This window comes from Balaenoptera musculus, chromosome 19 (assembly GCF_009873245.2).
Source record: "Balaenoptera musculus isolate JJ_BM4_2016_0621 chromosome 19, mBalMus1.pri.v3, whole genome shotgun sequence".
NCBI lineage: Eukaryota > Metazoa > Chordata > Mammalia > Artiodactyla > Balaenopteridae > Balaenoptera > Balaenoptera musculus.
Window position 1 is genome coordinate 41,516,818 of NC_045803.1, and position 22,365 is coordinate 41,539,182.

General features: G+C 52.9%; 2 protein-coding genes across 10 annotated transcripts in view; one reads left to right on the plus strand and one right to left on the minus strand.

Moving 5' to 3' along the window:
• Nucleotides 1–11,892, plus strand: part of LRRC36 (leucine rich repeat containing 36) — a 69,070-nt gene extending 57,178 nt beyond the window's left edge. Inside the window, exon 12 of the mRNA XM_036834225.1 lies at nt 7,868–11,892. Within this exon, the coding sequence (XP_036690120.1) occupies nt 7,868–7,881 (14 nt within the window). The 3' untranslated portion in view covers nt 7,882–11,892. The remainder of the gene's footprint in view (nt 1–7,867) is intronic.
• On the minus strand, nt 327–20,877 carry ZDHHC1 (zinc finger DHHC-type containing 1). 9 transcript variants are annotated; one of them, XM_036834227.1, is made up of 13 exons: nt 20,351–20,860; nt 13,530–13,576; nt 11,890–12,132; nt 7,283–7,458; nt 6,836–6,986; nt 5,568–5,779; nt 5,032–5,156; nt 4,773–4,949; nt 4,365–4,477; nt 1,444–1,526; nt 1,111–1,204; nt 894–972; nt 327–783 (listed from the first exon to the last, which is right to left on the minus strand). In XM_036834227.1, exons 2-13 carry the CDS (start codon nt 13,536–13,538, stop codon nt 518–520), a joined length of 1,728 nt encoding a protein of 575 aa, XP_036690122.1. In that variant the 5' UTR covers nt 13,539–13,576; nt 20,351–20,860; the 3' UTR covers nt 327–517. The 9 variants fall into 9 exon arrangements, 7 of the variants coding, with proteins under 7 accessions (XP_036690122.1, XP_036690125.1, XP_036690123.1 ...); XM_036834230.1 differs by having other exon boundaries at nt 5,568–5,669; nt 6,978–6,986; nt 20,351–20,853; XM_036834228.1 differs by having other exon boundaries at nt 4,773–4,931; nt 20,351–20,851.
• Nucleotides 20,878–22,365: the final 1,488 nt, after the last annotated feature.

The following is a 22,365-nucleotide window of genomic DNA, read 5'->3' on the forward strand; positions in this document are numbered from 1 at the left end:
CAGTCTCTGCTTCCACTGCTGCCTCCCGACCCCAGAGCCTGCTTCCCCTCCTCTCTCCAAGTGCAAACCCTATCTTCAAGAAAAATAACCTCCTCCAGGCAGCTTCCAGGACCTTTCCCAACCAGGAGCCCCGTACCTGAGCTTCTCCATATGACAATCTGGGTGGCCACCCAGCGTACGGGGCGGGGTGGGGGGGACCCACCTCACCCTCTGCCCCTAGGCTGACTGGCAATGGTCCGGCTCCAGGAGGGCCCGTGGTCCTTGCCATTAAGAAGGTATGCACAGATGAAATTTTCCAAAAAAAAAAAAAAAAAGTATGCACTAACTCCGCAAAAGCATAAAAAAGTTTATTGGAGCATCACGGCTGGTGGTGGCTGTTATTGCTGAGTCATGGGGGAGGGGGCCGATCCCGCCGGCCCTTAGGGGCCCCTAAAGTGCACTCAGTGCGGCGGGGGTGGGGGTGTTGCATAGAGAGTCTGTCCCGCCGTTCCTCCGCCATCCCTGTTTCTTGTCCCAGCTAAGCGAGACCGGCCTCCGGGCCGCCCCGAGCACCGGGCTCGCCGCTACTCGGGCTTACGAAAACGGCCGGCGCACGCGCCTGCAGCGCCAGCCGGGGCTCTCTGCCCCTGCCCACGGGGGCGGCCAGACCGGCGCTGCCTAGGCGCGTCTGAGCCACTGGAATCTCGTCCATGGACTCGGCTGACGCCGAGTGGTAGGCGCCTGCAGGGCTGGCGTCAGCGGAATCCGACGACGAGCTGGAGCGGCGGCCGGGGGTGCGCGGCCCTATGGGGTCGGAAGGGAACGTGAGACTAGGAGCTGCTACTCACTTAGGGCCCTACCTTTCCCTCCCTCGTAGCTCCCCGAGCAGGATCCGGTCAGGAAGGGGCGCTCACCCGGCAGCCTGGGCAACGGGGGCTCCCGGTCCAAGGTTCTGGAGGTCGGTACCTTATACATGCGCCGCTTCCTTTTTTTCTGCAGAGACAGTGGGAAGCCTGAATACCCCTTCCCCAGACCTCACATCGCCAAAAGACGCGCAGGAGTAGAGAGGGGTAGAGGCTTCTTTCCCATCCCCTTCCACCGGGCAGGGGGCCCAGCACAGTCCCCCCCTACCTGGGGTCGGATCCGGGGGGGCAGAGCGAGAGTCTCTGGGGAGGAGGGTGGTGGAGGCTCCACGTGGCCGCGGGTGGCAAGGAACCGGGAGGGGCTGAAGGGGAAGTGGGAGGATAAATGCTGGATGTTGTTGTTCCTTCAAATCCCACCCTGTTGGAGGTCCTAAAATAAGCCTCCCTTCCTAGCTGGAAAGGGTCATTGATCTGTCCAAGGCCATGATAGCCTGGACCAAGACCTGTGCCTTGGCTTTGGCCTAACCCCTTTCTCCCACCTCAGATGGCCCTGCCATGCCAATGGGAGATGTGAGGTGGCACTTGCCCAGGTTGCACTCACTTGGCATTCACTGAGGCAGGCCTGGCCTGGCCAGGGGGCTCTGGGCGCACATGGCTGAAGGTCCGCATGTAGAACTCCATCTCCTGGGGAAGATGGAGGTGAGGGAGGCTGGGAGGCCAGGTGTGGGTCCAGGGCCTTCTGGGTCCTGGGCCCATTCTGTCTTGGATGCAACACCCCCCTTACTGGTTTCTGTCGGAGGTCTGGGCACAGAGGTCTAGGGCTGTCCTCCAGGCTTCCCAGGTATGCTGGGAAAACCCCAATGCAGAATGAGGCTTAAAACACCTGTTTTTGTACCTTACCCCACCCCCACCATTTTCCTCACTTCATTTAGTCAAACTCCACCTCCTCCAGGAAGCCTCCAGCCTCATGTGTTCAATGTACCCAGTCTAGAGCTGTTCTGGCCAAGTTGGGTTGGGGAGAAGAGGGACTCAGAGAGGCCCTCTCCTGCTCCTGGCTCCTCCCAGGGCTCCAGTCTCTGAACCGATTTTTTTTCCTAGTTGGGAGACTGGGCAGTTCACACACCCGGGTGTGCACCCGAGGCTGCGAGGCTACCTGCAGGAATCCATGGTTCCCTTGGAGCTGAGTCCTCAGAGTACCAGACACAATCTCAGCTGCTGGCGGGGAGTGGGGGGATGAGCGGTCTCCCCAACTTCTACCGGTAAAGGGAAGGCAGTAGGTGGTGGAAAAAACAGCGCCACAGCCCCACCTGGGACCAGGCTTATGGGTGTTCTCTGTCTTGTTTAGTCGCTGATCCTCACAGTGACCATGGGAGTAGCAGACCCAACCCCTGAAAGTGAAGGGGTCTGAAGCCGGGAGGTAGCAGGAGTGGCCTAGGCTCGCACCCCAGCACGCAGCAAGCGCCGGGCCGCGCCCAAGAGGACTGCAGGTGAGGAAACAAAAGCCAGGAAAAACAGCCTGAGAAGGGAGCCTGGCGGAGGATGTGGGGTGGCTGGGGGTAGGGCACTGGGCAGCTGTCGCCGACTAGGCAGTCGTTTCCATGGAGACCCAGGCGTCCTGACTAATGCAGAGACGACACTGTAACAGCAACACCGTCTCTAAAACAAGCCTATGTTTGGGGGCAACGGCTCCAGAGTGGGGCCCCTCCCGCATTCCTGCTCAGGGTGGGGGTGGGGAGGCCGCCTGCAGGACAGCCCTAGCAGATCTGGGGGACAGAGCCCAGCCAGTCACCGGCTGGCTACACAGAGGCAGAGAATGAACCCTGGGCAAGCCCTGTGCCCAACACCTGCCCAGGCTGGCCCTTTGGGGAGGAATGTGGAGGTGCCAGCCTGAGCAGAGGAGCCCTGGGAAAGAGGAAGGAGTCAAAGGCCAGTCACAAGGGCTGGGACGCCAAGGGAGTCCTTCCCCCACACATTTCCTCTTCACCAGTGTGCACCTAGCACCCCTCCAGGGCCCAGGAGAGAGGGGGCAAAGCCTACCCTGGTGCCCCTGGGTTCTAGAAGTGTAGGGCAGAGGGCAGGGCAGCAGTAGAGGATGGTCTCAGAAGCCTGATGGGCCAGAATGGGACAGGAGCCAGGCCCTAGCCAGCTGGGGAAGTTTGAGGGTGCCACCAGGGTGTCCCCATTCAAATTCCCCTCCCCTCATCAAAGCTGTCCGTACAATCCTCCCTCAGAGACATTCAAAACTTGCACATTCCTGAATGGTACATGGCACCTCTCAGCCTCAGCTCTCCTCTGTACGATGGGACAAACACACCCCTTCTCCCTCTGCCGACGGCTCCCTCAGGTCATTTTCAGATGATATTAAATGCCCTTGCTGCTGGCACATCTGGCCCCAAAGACTAAGCAGGCAGTAACTACAGAGCAGGGGTCCTGAGCATTCGAGTCTGGGGATCCCAGGGCCAGCCCTGCCTCAGTGGGCACTGGCTGTGAAGCTTGAGAAAGTCTCCTGCCTACCCCTCTGAGCCTCAGTCTCCTCTGTGAAGTGGGGATAGGGATGGTGCCCACTCCCAGGATGGCTGCCACTGTGCTTACATGGGTTCCGTGCCCAGCACCAGGGCAGGTACACAATGGTGTGGCAGTTGCGGGGGGCAGGGGGTCTCCACCAACAGCCATCACTCCCCCAGGCCTACCCAGTCCTGGCAGCCTGGCCCACCCCTGGCGATGAGAACAGGAGAGGTGGGGTCCCAAGCACTCCCCCAATCCACCCACCAGCCTGTGTTTGTGTCCAGTTGCCATGAGGACTTCAGATCCAGAGCTCAGCCTTCCCAACAAGGCCTGCCTGGGCCCCCTGCCTTCCCAGTCCCTGGGGGCTCCAAGGACTGGACCACCCCACCCCCAGCTGCTGACCTCAGGAAGCCAAGGGGCATGGGAATGGGGATAGGCTGATCAACAGCTGGGCTGGCCAGGCCCTGAGCCTGGGCTGGAGGATTCCTGCTTCAGAGTGCAGAGACCTTAACTCTTCCTAGACCCAGCTTGCTTAATCTTTCTTGGCCTCAATATGTTCATCTGCAACATGGGTACGGTAGCATTACCTGCCTCATGGGCTGTTTCAAGATTTAAATGGAGTAATGGGTATAAGGGCTCAGGGTCACAGGTGGAGAGAACTGATGGCTCTATCCTGGTGACCCAGTCCTTGATCCATCCCTCTCTCTTCTCCTGCGGCCACAACCTGCCTGCTTCTAGGCTCCCACATTCTGTGCCCTCCAGCACATGCTTAGAGCCTTTCCCCTGGGGTCGGGGAAACACAGGGCTTCCTCTGGCTGTGCCCACACTTGAGCAAGCAGGCACGTGCTTAGTACAGGCTTGCCCTCGCCTCTGCTGCCTCCAGCACCCACTACCCCAGCTGCTCTTCCAGGCCTGCTTCCCTTTGCCCTGTCTTGTCACTGGCTACTCGCTGCACAGCCCACCACCCCTCCCACACCCCTTCTCCCACTCCCTCAGCCCTCTGGGCCACTTCTATACCTGAATGGGCCGCATCCTGGGGGGACATGACTCAAGCTCCCTGTGGGCCCCTTTTGCCTCCTGGGGCGGACGATGCTGCACGATGTATTCATAGGTGGTGAGCTTGTGCCACACTGAGGGGGTAAAGAGAGGGCTCAGTGCAATGGAAAAGGAACCCTGGAGTTCAGAAGGTGAGGGAGGGTACCCAACCACAGGCTAAAACCATTGTCCCCATATACACTAAGCCATGGAGTGAGACCAGGTCACCATTAGAGAGCCAGCACTAGGAAGGGGCATAGTTTCAAGGCTCTACAGCCCAAACTGGGTAACTTCCAGCTTAGGGACTCCCATCCCATGAGAGGCAGGTGTGGGTGTATATGTGGGGGTAGGGGCAAGGGGCACTTACTGAGATAAATGTGGGGCACTTACTGAGATAAATGTGGAAGCAGAGCAGGTGGCCGAGCAGGGCTGTGGAGAGCAGGCCCAGAAGGATGAGAAGGGCAGCCAGAGCCAGGATGGCAGGAGCCTGGGTCTCCACAGGGGCAGCAGGCAGGAACACGAACCACACATCTGTGTGATTCTTCAAGACTGCAAGGCACAGGCAGACTGTGCTCAGCCAGGGATGTAACCAGTGACCAGAACAGGCCCAGGGTTGGGGGATGGGAGTGAGCCTGGAGCCCACACTGACCTTCAAAGTGGCGGTTGGTACGCAGCCGCATGGGGTTGACAAAGAACTCCACAAAGACATAAGTGGCCACCAGCACGAGGAGCAGGACGCCCAGTAAGGCAGATGCCACACTGTGTAGAAAGAGCCTGGGCCCAGCCGTGGGCAGCTGTCAGCACCCAGGTGCTCCAGCTGGGCAAGGGCCCAGAGCTCAAAAGGGCCGGTGGTTAGGATGGGGAGCTGGGCCTCTGACCCCACAGCCCTGACTCCTCACGAAGCCAAAGCCTTAGGGCAAAGGTGAATATAGGCGGCCACCCCCAACAGGCTCCCCACCTTTCCCTGGGCCAGCAGGAGAAAGACTCCAAACCTACCCTCGTCGCTCTCAGGCGGAAGCCATCGGGAGCATCACCCTCAGACCAGCACACACACTAACGCACACCAGCGCACAGGTCCCCCAAGTACCCCTATCATCGCCCCGCCCCATATGCAGGTTCAAGGCCCCTGGCTCGCACAGACACAGGCATCGCCAGGCACCCCTGTGGCCCAGGCCTGGCTCTCACCGGTAGTTCCTCTCGCCCACGCAGTTGTTGAGCCACTTGCAGTGGTGGTCAAAGCCGCACACGCATTTGTTGCAGGCGCTGCAGTGCTTGGAACGAGCACTCCTGCGGTGGGGAGGGGGCACAGCGCGGTTGCGGGCTTCTCCCGCCTTTTGCTGCCCGGCCTGGCTGGGGGGTTGCCAGTTCCGCGCCTGGAGCGGGTCACCCACCCGCGCCTAAGCGGAGAGCGGAGCGCGTCAAAGGGGAGCACGCGCGCCCTCTGGCGGGGGGCACTGTGGGGCGGGGCACCCGGAGGAAGCAGCGCTTCTGAAGAGGCGGGGTGGGGGCGGGGACGGGAGGTGTACCCAGCGGCGGGAGGAGGAGTAGGCGGCGTTATACTGTCCCGCTTTGGGACAGTGCACCCGCGTGATGGTGGCATGAAACGAAAACGGAGTTTCTTTTCCAAGCCCCCTTTGCCCAGCCAGGAGGCAATGCAGGTATGGGGCCAGGGAGCAGAAGAGAGCAAGGCTGCTGGACCCAGGGCCTGCAGTGCTCTTCCTGACATCGCCATTTTTTGAGTCCCTGTTTCTCTGCCAGACTATGGGAAATTTCCTGGCATTCTTCCAGAAAACCCCAGTCTATCTGGGCTAATCCAAAGGGAGACAAAGGAAGAGGGGTAAGCAGACATCTGGGTGAGCAGTAAGCAGTTCACCGCAGTGGGTCAGGTGAGGTGAGGCTACATTAGGAATGCAAGAGAGTCTCCCTGCCCCAGGGAGGAACCAGGAAAGGCCAAAGGAGAGTGGAAGAATAAATTTCGACCCCCTCCCCCAGAACAGAATGGAGCCCTGGAATACGCAGCAACTGCCAGAGCGTCCACTGAGGAACAACGCGCTGACTGGTGTCTAGTGAAAGAAAGGATGGTCTGATGCCGAAGTCCGCAGCATCTTAATGCCATTGGCTCTTTCTCTGTCCTATGGACAGAACCCCTTCAACAGGCTGCTTGGGGCTTAATATTAAAAGTGTGGAGCTAGCCTTGAACCATACCCCCATCCCTGATCCCCTACCTAAGGCTGGGAGACTGGGATGCTCCAGAGAGGGGCTTAGGGAGGCAGTCTGGACCAGCCAAGGGGGTATGGGCTCTGGACATTCTGACCCCTCAATGTGACCTGGAGTAAGTCACTTGGCCTCTCTGGGCCTCAGATTCCTCGTGCATAAACAAGGATAACAGTATTGGCTTCGGGGCCAGGCAGGCTGGGTTGTGAATCTGGCTGCCCAGTAGCCATATGACCAACCTCAGGCCACTCAGCCTTTCTGAGCATTAGACTCTTCCTCCTCTGTGAAGTGAGAAAGATGTTGCCCACTCTGCAGGGTGGTTGTTCATAAGCACTTAGCACATGGTAAGTAGTCAAGTGTTGCTCCCCTCTCTGCCCATACCTGGGAATGCTGGTGAGAGAAGGGGGGTGGTTACTGGTAGAGTTAGTCATCAGAAGTGTTTGTGGCAGTGCCAATTGTTTCCTACTTTGTTGGAAATGCTATTCCTCATCTTCTGTTTCCAATCACATTCTCCCTCACCCAGTTCTCTGTCACTCCACTAAGATTCTTGACTGTGTGAAATAAGAGGGTTCTGAGGCTTCAGAATGACTGTAAAGCCTGGGCATGCCCCTGTCTGCCTTCAGCTCCCACTGGCAGTTCCCCGGGCACACTCATCGGCCACACACACCCAGTCCACACGCACTCACACATCCACGTTGCACAAGTTGCAGTGCAGGTCTTCAATGACGTGTGCATGTTGGCTGCGGTTGAAGATGGGCAGGGGCCCAGCATAGCTCTTGTCCCGCACATTGGCATCTGCTGGATCGATGGAAACAGCAGTCAGGTGCACCACGAGGTGGCCAGCAAAGATGGCGCCCATGCACTGGCCCAGCAGGTTAAAGACTCACTCCACACTGCCAGCTGAGAGCCCCACTTCTGCTTCCTGTGGCCAGAGAACTGCTCCCTACCTCCATGTGACTCCCCAGTGCAGAGACTCTCTGCCTGTGCCACCTCCTACCTGTGCCACCTCATACCTGTGCCCCATATGGAAGAGCCGAGGGGCTATCTGGTAATGGAGCTCACAAGCCAGCACTGCCTGCTGCTGCTGAGGAGACCAACTATAGGGCCCTGGCCTCACTAATCCAGGCCTGGCTTAGGCCCTGGCTGATCTTACCTCAGAATCTGACCTGGTTTCTGATTCTAAATGGTGAAATGAGACTTAAAGAGACCATCCTCTAAAGGTTGAAGGACCCAAAATATAAGTTCTAAGCTTGTTTATCTTGCTTTCACAGGAAGTCAGCTCTGAGAAGGAAGAAGACATCCTCTCCCAGCAGCCAGGCCAGTTGGAGAATCACTTGCAGACAGGGCCTCATATATCCACTGCCTCCCCAATCTAGAGTCCAGGTACTTGGAGCCCTGGGGCTGAATGTCTGGGACGGCCTAACATGTTCAGGGGCTGGCCAGGGGGCAGCATGGCTAATTCCTGAAACACAGATCTTCCAGGATCTGTCTGCTCAGCAGTTGGACCAAATGCTGGACACAGTATGCTGACAACTTACTGCAAAGTAAATGTGTAAAACTTCACTAATAGATTCCACCCAGGCAGCCATCCACCCTCCATCTAGCTATCTATCAATCCATCCATCCATCCTCTTGCTAGCCAAGTAGACATCATCTCTCCATCACTTATCCTCCATCCATCAGCTGTCCAACCTCCTTTTTTTCTTCCTCTTCCCAGCAGCCAAATTTTCCTACATGTCTGCAGGAGCCAGGCTCCACCCTAATGTGCTATACCAGAGCTGAAAGAGACAATCCTGTGGCCCATCACAACCTCTCTATCCCTACGGCCCTGGCTGTGGGTCAGGCCGTCACCTCTTGCCTGGGTTATTCCATAGTCTCCTGACTCTGCTTCTCATGTCTGCGTCCCCTTGAGTACCCTTTACTTGGGTAGTGAGCTCTGAAAAGCTTAAACCTAAAGCCTTGACTGCTTAAACTCCTGCAGTGGCTCTCAAGCTAAAGTTTACTCTTCAGCTCAGTGTTCACGGCCCCTTTTCCTCTGGATCCTCTCAAACCTCTCTGGTATCACCAAGCACTACTCCTTACCATTCCAGGCTCTCTTCAGACACACTGAATGTAGGCAAACATTTAGTTTCCTGCCTGCTCCAACACTTCTTCCCTCCCCCCCACCCCCCTGGTTCATTCATTCAGCTATTTACTGAGGTCTTTCTCTATGCCAGGCACTGAGGGATATGGCAGGAGCAAGACAGACTTGGCCCCTAGCCCCAAGGAGCCTACAGTCTGGCAGGAAAGACAGAGGTTAATCAAAGAGTAGGTTGATTGCAATAACGAAAGTTCAGGGGACTATGTGAGTTTGTAACTGGGTGACCTCATCTAGTCTGAAGGGATCTGGAAGGTTTCCCTGAGGAAGTATCATCTCAGCTGAGACTTAGAGAGAAACAGATGACAGGAACGTGGCAGGTAATATAAAGAGGAAAGGGGGCCTGGCTGGGTACTGGGAACAAGCAGAGTCCCAACTAGATGTGTGGTTCCAGCTCAGCTTATTGGTGCCATGCAAGAAAGAGAGCCCATGTCACCAAATTCTGGCTTTTCAGAAGGAACCAGAAATCTGGATTTGTGTCTGGATATATGAGGCATCTCATTTTTAAAATGTTGACAAGGAAATAAATAATTTTTTAAATGTACCTGCCAAAGAAACACTTAAGATATGTCCCTTTTGTGTGTTTGTTATCCCTCAATTAAAAAAAAAATCTGTAGGCCAAACTGGCCCATGGGCTGCTAGGTCTTGACTTCTAACTTAGCTGGGTATTGGGGTGGAGAGAGAGGCTAGGAGCTTCCAGGCAGAGACCAGTGTTGTTGCAACAGAGAACAACAGAGGAAATAAAATAAGAAGATGCTGGGGAGATAAGCAGAGTCCAGAATGTGGAGAGCCATGATGATCTTTAGCCTTAAGGCAGGAAGAAGCTATTAGAGGGTGTTAAGCTGGGGAGTAACTTTATCATATTTGTTTTTTGAAAGGGCACTCTGGCTGCAGGGATAGAGATGGACTGGCCATGGTGAGAGCATGTGTGGGGAGACCTGTTTGGAAACGAATGGTCATCTAGGTAAGAGAGGCAGATGGCAGTGGGGAGAAAAGAGGGCAAATACAATAGCTTTTTAGGAGGCAAAATCAACAGGACTTGATGACTGACTGGATATAGGTGATGAAAGAAAGGGGCGGAGCCAAGAGTACCTAGAGAAGCCAGGAAGAGGGAAGGAGGGGAGCTGAGAGCAACAGGTATGCATCTGGGTGGTGATGTTGGTCTACATGGCCCTCCTCCTGCACCCACAGTCTGCTGTATGAATCCCTACCCCCATGCTTACCATGTGATGATCTCCAATCTACAAGGCTTTCCTCCAGTTGGAAACGGAACACCTAGAGCTGGGGCCCTGTTTTACCCATCTTTGCAACCCTAGGGCCCAGGCAAGTTCTAGGTGCAAGGTGAGTGCTTGGTACACACCATTACCCTACCTCATTCTGCAGGGGCCCCTGAGGGAGCCTGCAGAAGGAAGGTGGCTTTGATGGGAGGACAGAGAACCATTCAGGCCTGGAAATGGGAGTGCCAAACCAGGTGGTTCTTTGAGCCTCCAGCATTGCCCAAAGCAATAAATATGGGGAGGACAAAACCCTCAAACCATCCCACTGCCTCAGAGTCAGACTGCCTGAGCAGTCCTTCTGGCCTCACAGGGTAGCAATTGTGTGACCTCAGGAAGTCATTTAATCTCTCTGAGCCCCAATTTCTTTTATGAAAGTGGGGAGAACACCTTCCTTACAGATTATTATGAGAGTTGAACAAGATCATCCATGTATAGGGGTTGGCACAGTGCCTGGCACATATAAGTGCTCAATAAATGCTAGTTACTCTTGGTTACTGTTATTTGCTCTGATTCTGCTCACTCCAAACTATGTGGTTATTAACCTGGCTTCCCAGGTACCCTGATGGCAGAAAGCCAGGGAGTCCTGAGTGAGTGGTGTACCCATTCGGATCATGGGAGGAATGTTCCATGAAGCATTCTACTTAATAGCACTGACTAAGCCCTGTTGGTCACCTCAGAGAAAGTCTAGTTTTCATGTACAAAGTTGATGACTAGGCCCTGGGCCCTAGTGAACCAGGAAGCCCCTCAGTGACACTGCTGGCATCGGAGACCAACAACCTTCTCTAGAGTCCTTCTCCACCCACCTGCCCTGGCTACCCACCAGCCAAGGGCTCTATGGTTTCCCAAGAGAGCGTGCTCACATTCATGGCTCATACATTCTGGTGCTCACACACACACATCCTTGTGTGCTCCTTGTCCCCTGCCTGGGAAGCAGGCAGGACTCCTCCTGTCAGATAGAGGAGGAGGCTAAGATGCGGAGAGCTGGCAGAAGCCGCTCAGCCTTGTGCAGCTCTGAAAGGGCTGAGTTGAAGGGTGCTGACTCTACGCCTGAGACTTTCAAATTCATCCCTGCTAACTCCTTCAGCTCACCCTAGGCCACCTTCTCCCAGAGGCCCAAGGAATCATCTCCATGAAGCACACACACCAAGGCACACTCTCATGGGCACCCTCTGGACTGGGGCACGTGGCCACATGCTGCCCCTCAACCGCCCAGACTTGCAGCCACATCCTCTGCTCCTGGGGCCTGTGGCCAGGGCTGGGGCAGTCACATCACTAAATTCAGGCAAGCTCATGTTTGTCACAATTCCCAGGAGCTTCCAGGGCATATTTATCCCTCCTCTTGTCAATTCAACCTTACCCTAAAAGAGTCTGATTTATAAAATCGATGAGCTCCTAAACAGTCCTGGGTACAGCATAATAATCTCTGTAAATAAAACCATATTCTAAATGTACCAGGAAACTTACCATGTAAAGGAATTCTACCATTATTCTTATTCTTTCCAAAAAGTGAAAAATTATTTCATAAATGGAATAAGGTACTCTCTTTTATCCCTTGTTGAGCTCTGGACACAATTAGCTTAAAGAGAGCTTTAAGGTTCTCTTCTGTAATTGCTCTTGTGGTACCTCAGTTGATGAGGTTCCCATCTGTGTGGGACTTTCAACGCTCCAAGGTTCGTTAGGCCTGTTCCCTCACCCAATCAGGCAGAGGGGTCAGATGGGGGTTGGAGGCCAGGCAGGTAGGAAACTGGTCCCCCCAGGCAGAGACAGGGCCCATCTGCGCTCTCTGAGGCACTGGAACCCAGCTTCAGGCCTCGCCCATGTCCCTCCATCCATTGTCCCCACTCTTCTATGTACCAGTCCCACACTTTCCCAAGGATACAGCATAGCCAGCAGGCACCCAGTGGTGAGGCAGGAGGGGAACAAGGACCCCAAAGCCAATCACAGCAAAGAAGAGGTACAGCAGCCAGGCCACAATCTGGAGCGGGTGAGGGGGCCAGCTCCACCCATTCCGGCGGGACCGCTGGCCCTGCAGCTCCGGGGAGGGTCCGCTGGCCTGTGCAGGTGCTGTCCACACATTCTTCTCAGGGGCTGTCTTGTTAGAGGGCTTGTTGCAGATGTTCATCTCCAGAGGGAGAAAAGGTAGAAAGATCATTAGCCTGAGGAGGCCCAGGCTAGAGCCCAGAGCCCCATGCCTGCAGCCAGGTTTCAGCAGGAGGGGCAGGCTAGTATGTGAAGCCATCTCCCAGCTACTTTGCAGGGGAATCCGGGGCCCTAGCATGAGGAGCCTGGCAGTGAGGGAGGATGGCAGTAGAGTGCTAGTCTCAAAGCCCCAGAGCAAGTTCTGGCCCCAGTCCTAGCCAGGACAAGGTAGGAAGGTCCAGGGTTTATTCAGCTCACAGTGTGACTGCCTGTTATTCTGCTCTGTCTCCACAGCCATCAGAGTTAAACCCAATAAGACATGTTCTCATCTGGTAACAATATCAGGCTGAGGCCAGAGCGATGAGAACACATGCTGATTCTGTTAGGATTAGTCACCTCTGTCTTGAGGCCCAAATGCAAGTGTCAGAGAGGGCCCCGTTACACTTTGCTAAGGGAAACAGGGAGTGGAGGTGTTCAAAAGAGGGATGTGGCCTCTGCCCCTCAGCAAGCATGTAATCCCTTTAAGGACTGGGGGCCCCTGAACCATCTCCCCTGTGCCTCAGATAAGCTACCTGGGGCTTCTTGGCTGGAGAGAAGCCAACACACAAGAGAGGGGAGGAATCCTCATTGGTTCCCTCCAGCAGTGGAAATGACCACCTTTCTCTAAGTAAATGTGGGCCTGGTACAGTGAGAACAAAAAGGTGAGCTGATGCCTTTGACTCACTTGAGGGAGTTCAGGGAAAGACAGGCCTTGGCCAGAGCCAAACCACCAGATGGCAGCACTCTTTACCCCCATCCCACCATCGCTCAGCCCAAGAGCTGACTAGGTGGTCAAAGATACATGCAGGGCAGACGGGTAGGCCTGTCATTACAGGAGAAAGAGCCCAACCCCAGTATCTTCTGGGCCTGAGGTGGGACCAGAGCCTGGGCAGGCAGTGCCTCACTTGGGTAGACAGGCCAATTCGGAGCTCTTGGTGGGAAGGTCAAGAGCTGCAGAAAAAACCCTGGCAGCTGGACTCTCCTTTCAGGAGTCCATGCCTGTTGGCCAGGGAGTCTGACTAAGCCAAAGGGTATGGCAGACCCTGCTCAGCACATCTGCCTTGAACACCTTCCTCACTTCTAAACCCAACAAAATGTGACTTGACCTTCAGAGCCCACTGCAAGCATCACCTCATCCAGGAAGCTTTCCCTGATGCCCCAAGTTAGTCAGGGGGCCCTAACACTCAGTCTTTATTGGGCAAGTCACTTTGCTGTTTGGAACACTTTGCCATCTCCATGTCTGCCCCCCTGTTATGCCAGCTTCCCCTAAGGGCAGCAAAGGTACTGTGATTCATTCACCTCTGTTCCCCACATCCCCTTTCCCAAGCACCCAGAACATACCTTGTACATAGTAGGTGCTCAGTGAATGTTTTCTGACTTGAAAACTTCTGAAATAAAAGGAAATGTGGGCACGGTAAATGATGAGGAATACTGACTCACCCAAAGCCATCTGGCCCGTTCTGCCCTGCCTTCAATCTGCACAGTCGCCAGGCACCCGTACCCACCCCCCAACGCCAGCCCCATGGCTGTTACCCTAGCTGCCAGACACTCACGCTCAGCCACTCTGCCCTTCATCCCACCTGAGGCCCAGAGCCTCCTGTAAACCAAACTTGGAGAGTCTGAGTAGCCTCATCCCAAAGCTAAATGGAGTGACCCTAGTTTTCTCCTAGGGACTCCACTGGAATTCTTTGGTCATTTGCTTTGTCTTCAGTAAAAAGCAATGAAAGGTGAAAAAAGAGCCCCAGCTTCGGAGGAAACAGATCTAGGTTCAAGTCCTGGTTCTTCACTTACTAGCTGAGTGGCTTGAGTTTCTTCATCTGAAAAACAGGGGTAGGGATGCCTACCTAGGGCTGTATATAGATCAGCAACACTGTAGGTAAAGCATTGACACATAAATGTTCCCTAAATGGTAGAGTTATGATTACCCTTAAAATAGCCCTCTGGGGTGTCCTCATCTCTCCAGACTGAGGAGGCTACCGCATCTGATATTCTGTAAGGTTTTATGAGGTTATGCCCAAAGTGATGGGGTTGGTTGAAGTTGCTTTCTTAAGTCAGTAGTCCCAAGGAACACATTGTCATAAGAGCTGGGCCACTGGATTGTCATTCTAAACTTCTCAGCTTTGATCAAAGATGACAAAGGTGATCAAAAAGCTGGCATCACTTTATTTGGAATGTCCCCAGAGGTGCAAATCTTTGTCCTTGATTTTTGGAAACAAAGGTCATCAGGTCAAGCCCAGTGTATACAGTTGAGCTGGGCAGTTCTGCTCAGGAGGACAAATCCCTGTGGCTTCCACATAGGTTCTCCAGTGATATCATCACCAGGGCAACTTCTTTGAAGGGAACCCATTAATTGGGATTCCTAAGTCCTGACTTTCTCTTTGCCATCCTCACACCTGAATAACCCAACACCTTGAGGTAGTTTATAAAGAAAGAAGCAGAGGCACATGGCTGGCTGACAGGCCCCCGCTGCCGGAGTAGGCTGGCAGTGGCCACAGGCACCCCCAGTGCTGCTGCATCCCTGACACCTGAGGCAGGAGGAGTCACCACCTGAGGCCATGGGCCCACGACAAACAGCCTTAGGGGTTACTCTGTTACCAAACCCCAGTACCCTTGGCCCAGAGAGGTACCACTTGTATGAGACCATGGATGAGGGGATGGTGCTGTCGGGTGTAAGTCCCTTGCAGCAGTGGCAGCCTGGTACCATGCCACCTGCAACAAAAGCCTGAGACAACCAACTCTTAACTGATGATATTTTCCCTTGTGGAGTTGGTGGCCACAAATTCTTTTGGCCCAAAAAATTTTGATTAAAAGGGCTTGGAGGTAGGAGAGAATCCAAGATGAGGCTTCAAGCATGGATGGGACCAGGTACTGTCACCAGACCCAGGGACTTCTCTGGCTGTCCTACCCCTCTCAGCACTTCCCTAGGAGACCAGATTAAAAGATGCATGGTTCTGCTACCAGACAACATGGCCAGCTTGTGCACTCACGCCTTGGCCCAGTCAGTGCTTATTGTGGTCCAGCCCCCTTGTGCATTAAAGATGTAAACACAGATGAGACCATGTTCCTGCCCTCAGGGGCTTGCGTTCTGGGGGCCCAGACAGATTTCAGAGAAGTGGGTGAATAGGTATTCTGGCAGCCCTGCAAGGGCCAGCCATTCAGTATGATAGAACACAGAGTGGGTGGGTTTGGGGTCAGAGAGCAAGATCCACAGAGAGAGAGAGAGAGAGAGAGAGAGAAATGAGCCCTGGGAAGTTGCAGGGTCAGATCCTAGGTTGAAACCAAGTGCCCCTAAAACCAAGTTCCCTTACCAAGATTATGATTAATCTCTCTCTCCAAAACTTTATTCCCTTTCAAGTCACCTCTGACCTCAATCCTGTGCTAACTGAACACTAAACAACCAGAGTCACATGACTAAAACTGCTGTTGTTGATGACATCATAAATGTACTAAAATTGCTACTATAGATGTCATCATTAATGTACAAACTCAGGTTGTTTCTCCAGGGCAAGATGAGCTAACAGATCCCTGAGCCATGGACCACCTGGCCAAAGAATCATAAACCAGAGATATTCTGACTCCTGAAACTACAATTAAGAAATGTCACAAAAATGTCACAGGACAATGATTAATCCCAGCCTCTTTGTTCTCCTCCCTCCCCCCACCCAAAAAAAAAAAGAAAACTCTAACTCAAAGACCAAGTTGGAGTGGACCTGAGGCATGTCTCCCATTCCCTTTGCTTGGCACCCTGCAATAAACACTGTATTTGCCTTCACCACAGCCTGGTGTCAGCAGATTGGCTTTGCTACGTGTTGGGCAAGCAGATCCGACTTTGGTTCAGTAACAAGGTGATCACAGGAGGCCAGGTGAGTAAGTTTAGGCACTGTTGAAAGAGCCACAGGGAATCACAGAAAGTTTAAACAGGGGAGTTGACATAAAGGTGATGGGTGTTTTAGAAAGCTTTCTAGTCACACTGGGAAGGAGGGCATGAGCAAGAAGCAAAAGGGCATGGGGGGAGGTGACACCACAGCAGGCTGGCCTAGGGAGGGCAGCAGCCTATTGTATTGGGAGGACTTGGGTGGGAAGTGGGGGTCAAGCCCACAAGCTCCCTGATGCCCTGCTGCATCTTTGGTGGGCTGAGAGGTATGTGGACCTTGACAAAAGATTCTTAAGTACCTTCTGCTGCCACAGAACAAACCACAGAGTTAAGCTGGTGGAGACAGAAAGAAGACAAGAGCAAAGAGGCCCCATGGAGTGTTAGGCCAAAGGTAGCCACTGCCCTGGTAAGCCAAGGGCCCACCTGGCTTCTGAGGCAGGCTGGAGGGCCTGTGCAGGTCCCTCCCTGTCCCAACAAGGGGAAGGCCATTGCTAGGATGACAATAATCTATGTTAACATTGACTTGCTAAAAGTCTAAAATAGCATTTTCCAAATAAGGTTAGGCTACCTTAATTTATATGCCTAATTTTTTTTTTTTATAATTCTTTATTTTATTTATTTATTTTTGGCTGTGTTGGGTCTTCGTTTCTGTGTGAGGGCTTTCTCCAGTTGCGGCAAGTGGGGGCCACTCTTCATCGCGGTGCGCGGGCCTCTCACTATCGCGGCCTCTCTTGTTGCAGAGCACAGGCTCCAGACGCGCAGGCTCAGTAGTTGTGGCTCACGGGCCTAGTTGCTCCGCGGCATGTGGGATCTTCCCAGACCAGGGCTTGAACCCGTGTCCCCTGCATTGGCAGGCAGATTCTCAACCACTGCGCCACCAGGGAAGCCCTATATGCCTAATTTAAGTGAGGAAAATCTTACCATTTCAGGTTCTCATTATGAACTACAGAATAGTTATCTGACTGGTCCACTTCCCTCTTGCCCACCTCTGCTCTCACCAAAAAAAAATATTTAGGAATGTTGTTCTGAGATTCATGAATAGCATTGTAAAAGAACCAGACTGAGGTGAAAAGTACCAGCCCTGGAGAGGCTGTAGGCATCCCTGCATTTCTGCAAGATGTCTGAGAATTTCAGGAAAGAATCTACTTAATTACCAGAGGGTTTGTTGGTAGAGGCCACAGAACGGGGAAGGTACAGTGATGGGGTCAGAAGAGAGGTGACAGGGCTGATGTGGGGGCTTGGAGGGCCTGAAGATCTGAGTTACCAACAGGGAGAAACAGGTTGGAGCCAGGGAAGAGGGCTAGGCCTGGAGACATAGCCTGGTTCTGGTCCCTGCGTTGCCACTCACAGATTGAGGAACCTGGTGGGCAAATTTCACAAAGCCATCTCTTTGGATCTCTCCTTTATTTATTTTTCAAAAAGGTTAACTGGAAAGCAATTTGGTAATGTCTACCAAACTTGAGAACACATATACCCTTGAGCCAAGACATTCCATTTCTAGGTATTTATCTTACACATATGCTCGTAAAGTGCACAAAGATTCATTGCAGTCTTGTTTGTAATAAGGACAAAAAACAATACAAACAAATATATGGCACATCCACACAATGGAATGCCATATAACATCAAAAATAATGAGGGATGAAATGACTTTTGATACACAGTTAAGCAGAAAAGCAAGATGTGGGACAGTTGTAGAGTGTGCTACGAGTGAGTGAAAACCAAGGTGGATGGATAGACATCTACGTTCCTATATGCACAGATTCTCTCTGGAAAGAAATGCAAGAAAGCAAACATAGGGATAGCCTGTGAGAAGGTGATCCAGTGGCTGGGGATGAGAGAGATTTGCTTCTACTATGTACTCCTTGGTGCTGTTTGGATTTTTTTTTTTTTTTTTTTTTTACCATGTGCATGTACTACTTTTGAAAAAAAAAAAGTCAAATAAATAATTGAAGTGTGTCATCTCTTACCCTCCTGGCCCCAGTGGGCTGCCATGTGGACCAAATGTGCTCGTGTGATCTAGAGCCCAGTACTGCACCAGGCAAACAAGGAAATCTTGCCTAACAACCATGCAACAAAAGAGCACTCAGTTTTAGTTCAATGCTTTCTCACTCTCGAAAGAAGTTCTGAGTTGTTCAGCTGAAGAGCTCCCTGTGAGCTGTTAGGGCTTTTGTTAAAGCTGGAATCAGACAAGCAGGCAGCACAACAGAGGAGCAGCTGGGCAGGACCTTGTTCCAAATCTCAGCTGAAGGTCAGCTCAGCTCCCCGTGACTCCAGAACCCAAAGGGAAGGTGCATGCCACAGGAAGGTTTCATTCCCAACCATCTTTTCTTTTTGCTAGAGGATTTATGGTTGCTGTGTGTGTGATTTTCTATGGATACTTCAAAACAAGTTTTCTGGTTTTTTCCCAGGATCTACTTTTAAACCCATTTTCACTGAGATTTAACAGATGTCCAATTTAACCATCTAAAGGAGGGGCTGGAAAGAAAATGCTGCATGGTGCACACTGTTTTATAGCACAAAATGTTATTTATAAAAGAACTTTCAAGGGGCAAGTACTTTGTTTATTAGAATTACCCACAGGTGCCAAAGTAGTCTCTGGACTTAAGATTCTGGGAAGTGGCTAGTTTGACTAAGAGATACATATCACAGCAACTCCCAGAAAATAAATTGGAACCTCAAGCCTTTCTCATAGACCTCTCTAGTCATTGGTCTCAGATGTGGCTGGGCTCCTCACATCAACAACACGCAGAAGTCTGATGCTGGGGCAGGAAAAGCTTGAAACCTCAGTCATTCCTGAGCTGACGTGGTCTGCAGACATTTCCTGTGCCATTCTCTTCCTGAAGCAACCACTGCAAACTATTTGGGATTCAAGTTAAGCCAAGGAAAGAGGACAAGAAGAAGGGAGCAACATGGAGCTGAAACAAGGCCAGTGAGCAGAGGCAAGCATTGTTGATTTTAACCAGGAAATCAACTCCCATGATGGTAGAAGCAAGCCTTGAGGAACACCCACCAAGAAACTGTCATTAAGAACAACTTTGTAAGAAAAAAAAGTAAGAAAAGTAAGAAAAACAAAAGAAAAAAACCTGTCTAATTAAGTACCAATGTTGCTTTTATTGAATCTCATGGTGATTATCTGTTTACAAACCCGTCTCCCACTGTGAACCACCAGTTCCACAAAAAGAGGGACCACCCCTCACCCATCTCTAAATCCAGTTCTCCTTCAAGAAGGGAAGTTAAGCCACTTCTTACCATTTCTGCTGCCATCACCCTAATCCAAGCCCCAGTCATTGCTCCCCTACGGTATTTCAACAATAACAATAACCATCGCTAGCATTTAGAGGGCATTTATTATTTGCTAGGCACTGCTTTAAGTGTTTTGATGGAATTCACTTATTAAACCCTCACAACTCTCTGAGGTAGGTCCTATCATTTCAAATTGTTCTCATAGGCCTCTCTAGTCATTGGTCTCAGATGTGGCTGGCCCCTCAATTTCTCTCTCATAAACAACATGCAGAACAAAATGCCCCTTTCACAGATGAGGACACTGAGTCTCAGAGAGACTAAGTAAATTCTAGGAGGCACAGCTAGACTGGCAGAACTAGGATGGCCCTCAGCTGACTTCCTGGTGTGCCCTGTCACAATCACACTGCTCACCTCACCAGAGTGAGGTGAGCTTTTCAAAACTTGAAATTCATCAAAACTCCTCAATGGTTTCCTCCTCCTGCTAGGATAAAGTTGAAACCGCCACCGCATCCTTCAAGGCTCCCCTCACGCTTGCTGTTCCTCTGTACCTGCTGCCTCCAGATCTTTGCATTTGCTTTTGCCTCTTCCAGAAACACCGTTACCCTGATCACAATGCTGGCTCCTTTTCAACCTTCAGCTCTTGGCTTAAAAGTCACATGATAGAGCGGAGCCTCCCTGACCACCTCCCTTCATTTCAGCACCAGAGCATTTAACCCAACCTGAAATCACTTCAGTCGTGTATCTGGCGCCTGCTCCCCGCACCCCCCGCCCCGCCCCTTCTTAACACTGCGGGTTCTGGAGAACCGCGGCATCCTCTCTGGAGCCCTCCGTGGCCCCGCGCCTGACAAAAAGCCTGGCACACAGCAGACGCTCAATGCAGATCTGTGAACCGGATGAATGCTAGAAGGAAGCCGGGCGCTCTGCCCGGTACCTGGAGCCCAGGCCGCGGGATCCAGGCGCAGAGCTCGGCCGGGCGGCAGCAGCTCTGGCCCCGTGGCTGAGGCCAGGCTTCGAGGTGAGAACTGCAGCGGGGGCTCCTCACCTGCGCGTCGTCGACCGAGCCAGATCGGCCTTGCCAAGGTCACTCAGCGGCTCAGCCCCCGCGCCTGGCCGTCCACCCACCCCAGGGCGGCGGCGCTTCAGACTCTCGCAGCGGAGACGGTTCCCGGGACCCGGAGGCGGTGCGCCCCGGATCGGGGCCCCATCCCGGGCCGCGCGGGGGAGGTTAGGCCCGCAAGTCCTCCGGCTCCGGCTCGAGCGGGCTGGCTGTACCGCGGGGCGAGGCTGACACGGGCTGGGCCTCGTCCGGCGCGGGCCCGTTCCCCTGGCAACGGCGCGGGCTACGGCGCCCCACAGCGGCCAAACCGCGCTGCGTCACGTCTCTCCGGCACCCTGGCTCCGGGCGGGGCTCACCAGGGACCCCCTGACCTCCTAGCCCAACCATTCTCCATTCCTTTCCAACATTTCTTCTCAAAAACCCACTTTCCCCACGCTCAATCCACAGCTTGTCTTTTCGAAATCCTAACTTGTCCCAGAGGTGTTCCCCTCCAGTTTCCCCCCTGAGCCCATCACTCTCAGGGAGACCCTCAGTCAGCCTGCCCACTTTTTAATGAGTATGTGCTGGGCACTGGACATACCATGGGGAACACCCACGAGATCCCTGTCCTTCAGGGAGATTACAGGCTAAGGGGAAGACAGATCTAGAGACAAATAAATACAGTATACATATTGTGGCCCATAATATAAAGTGTGAAGTATAAGAGCTCAAAATATCTCCTTTCTGGGACTTCCCTGGCAGTCCAGTGGTTAGGACTCTGCGCTCTCACTGTCAATGGCCTGGGGTCAATTCCTAGTCGGGTTCAATCCCTGGTCCTGTTCAATCTCTGGTCGGGGAACTAAGGTCCCACACGACCCGTGGTGCAGCCAAATAATAGTAGTAGTAGTAGTAATAATAATCTTCTTTCTTTATTTCCTTTATTTATAAATTTATTTATTTATTTTTTTGGCTGTGTTGGGTCTTCATTGCTGTGTGCGGGCTTTCTCTAGTTGTGGTGAGCGGGGGCTACTCTTCGTTGGGGTGTGCGAGCTTCTCATTGTCGTGGCTTCTCTTGTTGCGGAGCATGGGCTCTAGCCGCGTGGGCTTCAGTAGTTGTGGCACGTGGGCTCAGTAGTTGTGGCTTGCGGGCTCTAGAGCACAGGCTCAGTAGTTGTGGCGCACAGGCTTAGTTGCTCTGCAGCATGTGGGATCTTCCTGGACCAGGAATTGAACCCGTGTCCCCTGCATTGGCAGGTGGATTCTTAACCACTGCGCCACCAAGGAAGCCCTCTTTATTTCCTTTAAATCAAGCATAAATCCTACTGGGAGCTCCCATATTCCAGGCTGATGGGAAATTCAGTCTTGGTCTCTACTAGGCTCCTCTTTACCCAGGTTATTCCAAGGACTCAGAACCTCCTGCAGGAGCAAACACTGTGAGAAGCACTGTCTGGTCATGGGTCCTCTCTGGTACTAAGGCCACAGCCATTGTCCCACCCACAGGACTTTTAGATTTGGGCCTTGTGGGGCCATGCCTGCTGCGCCGGGGCTGCCAGGGGACAGGCACTTGCTTCCTCTGTTCCAGGGCCTGCAGACTGTCTTCCCTTTCCCTGCCTGAGGGACCTCCCTGCTGAACTTGGTTTCCCTGAATGCTCCCTCTCCCCTCCACTTGGGGACACTCAGAATGAACACTCCTATGAGCTCAGGCTTTCTCAAAAGACAGGAAGAGACTTTGTCTTCCACCAGGTGTCCTATCCATATCTCCAAGGCCCTAAAAAGGTGAGCAGCTGGCTGACTACCTGCTCAGAATGGGCTGGACAGAAAACATCCCTATCCCTAAAATTATCAGCCACAAGCATACAACAAAAGCAACATAGCAACTCCTGCTCTGTCATATGCCAATTGTGGGTCCTGTGCAAGTGTCTTTATCTCTCTGCCATACAAATTCTTGTTTCCAGGACTGATAAACTCAAACTTGATATGGAATAAATATCAGTGCTACTCTGGCCTCAGAAATACAAGAT

Coding starts and splice junctions, on each gene's coding strand:
- ZDHHC1 (XM_036834227.1), bottom strand. Junction 7,459..11,889: donor GGGTGCCTGCTGGCTATGCT/GTATCCTTGGGA, acceptor CTGCTGGGCCAG/TGCATGGGCGCCATCTTTGC. Junction 6,987..7,282: donor AACTTGTGCAACGTGGATGT/GTGAGTGCGTGT, acceptor TTCTCTCACCAG/CATTCCCAGGTATGGGCAGA.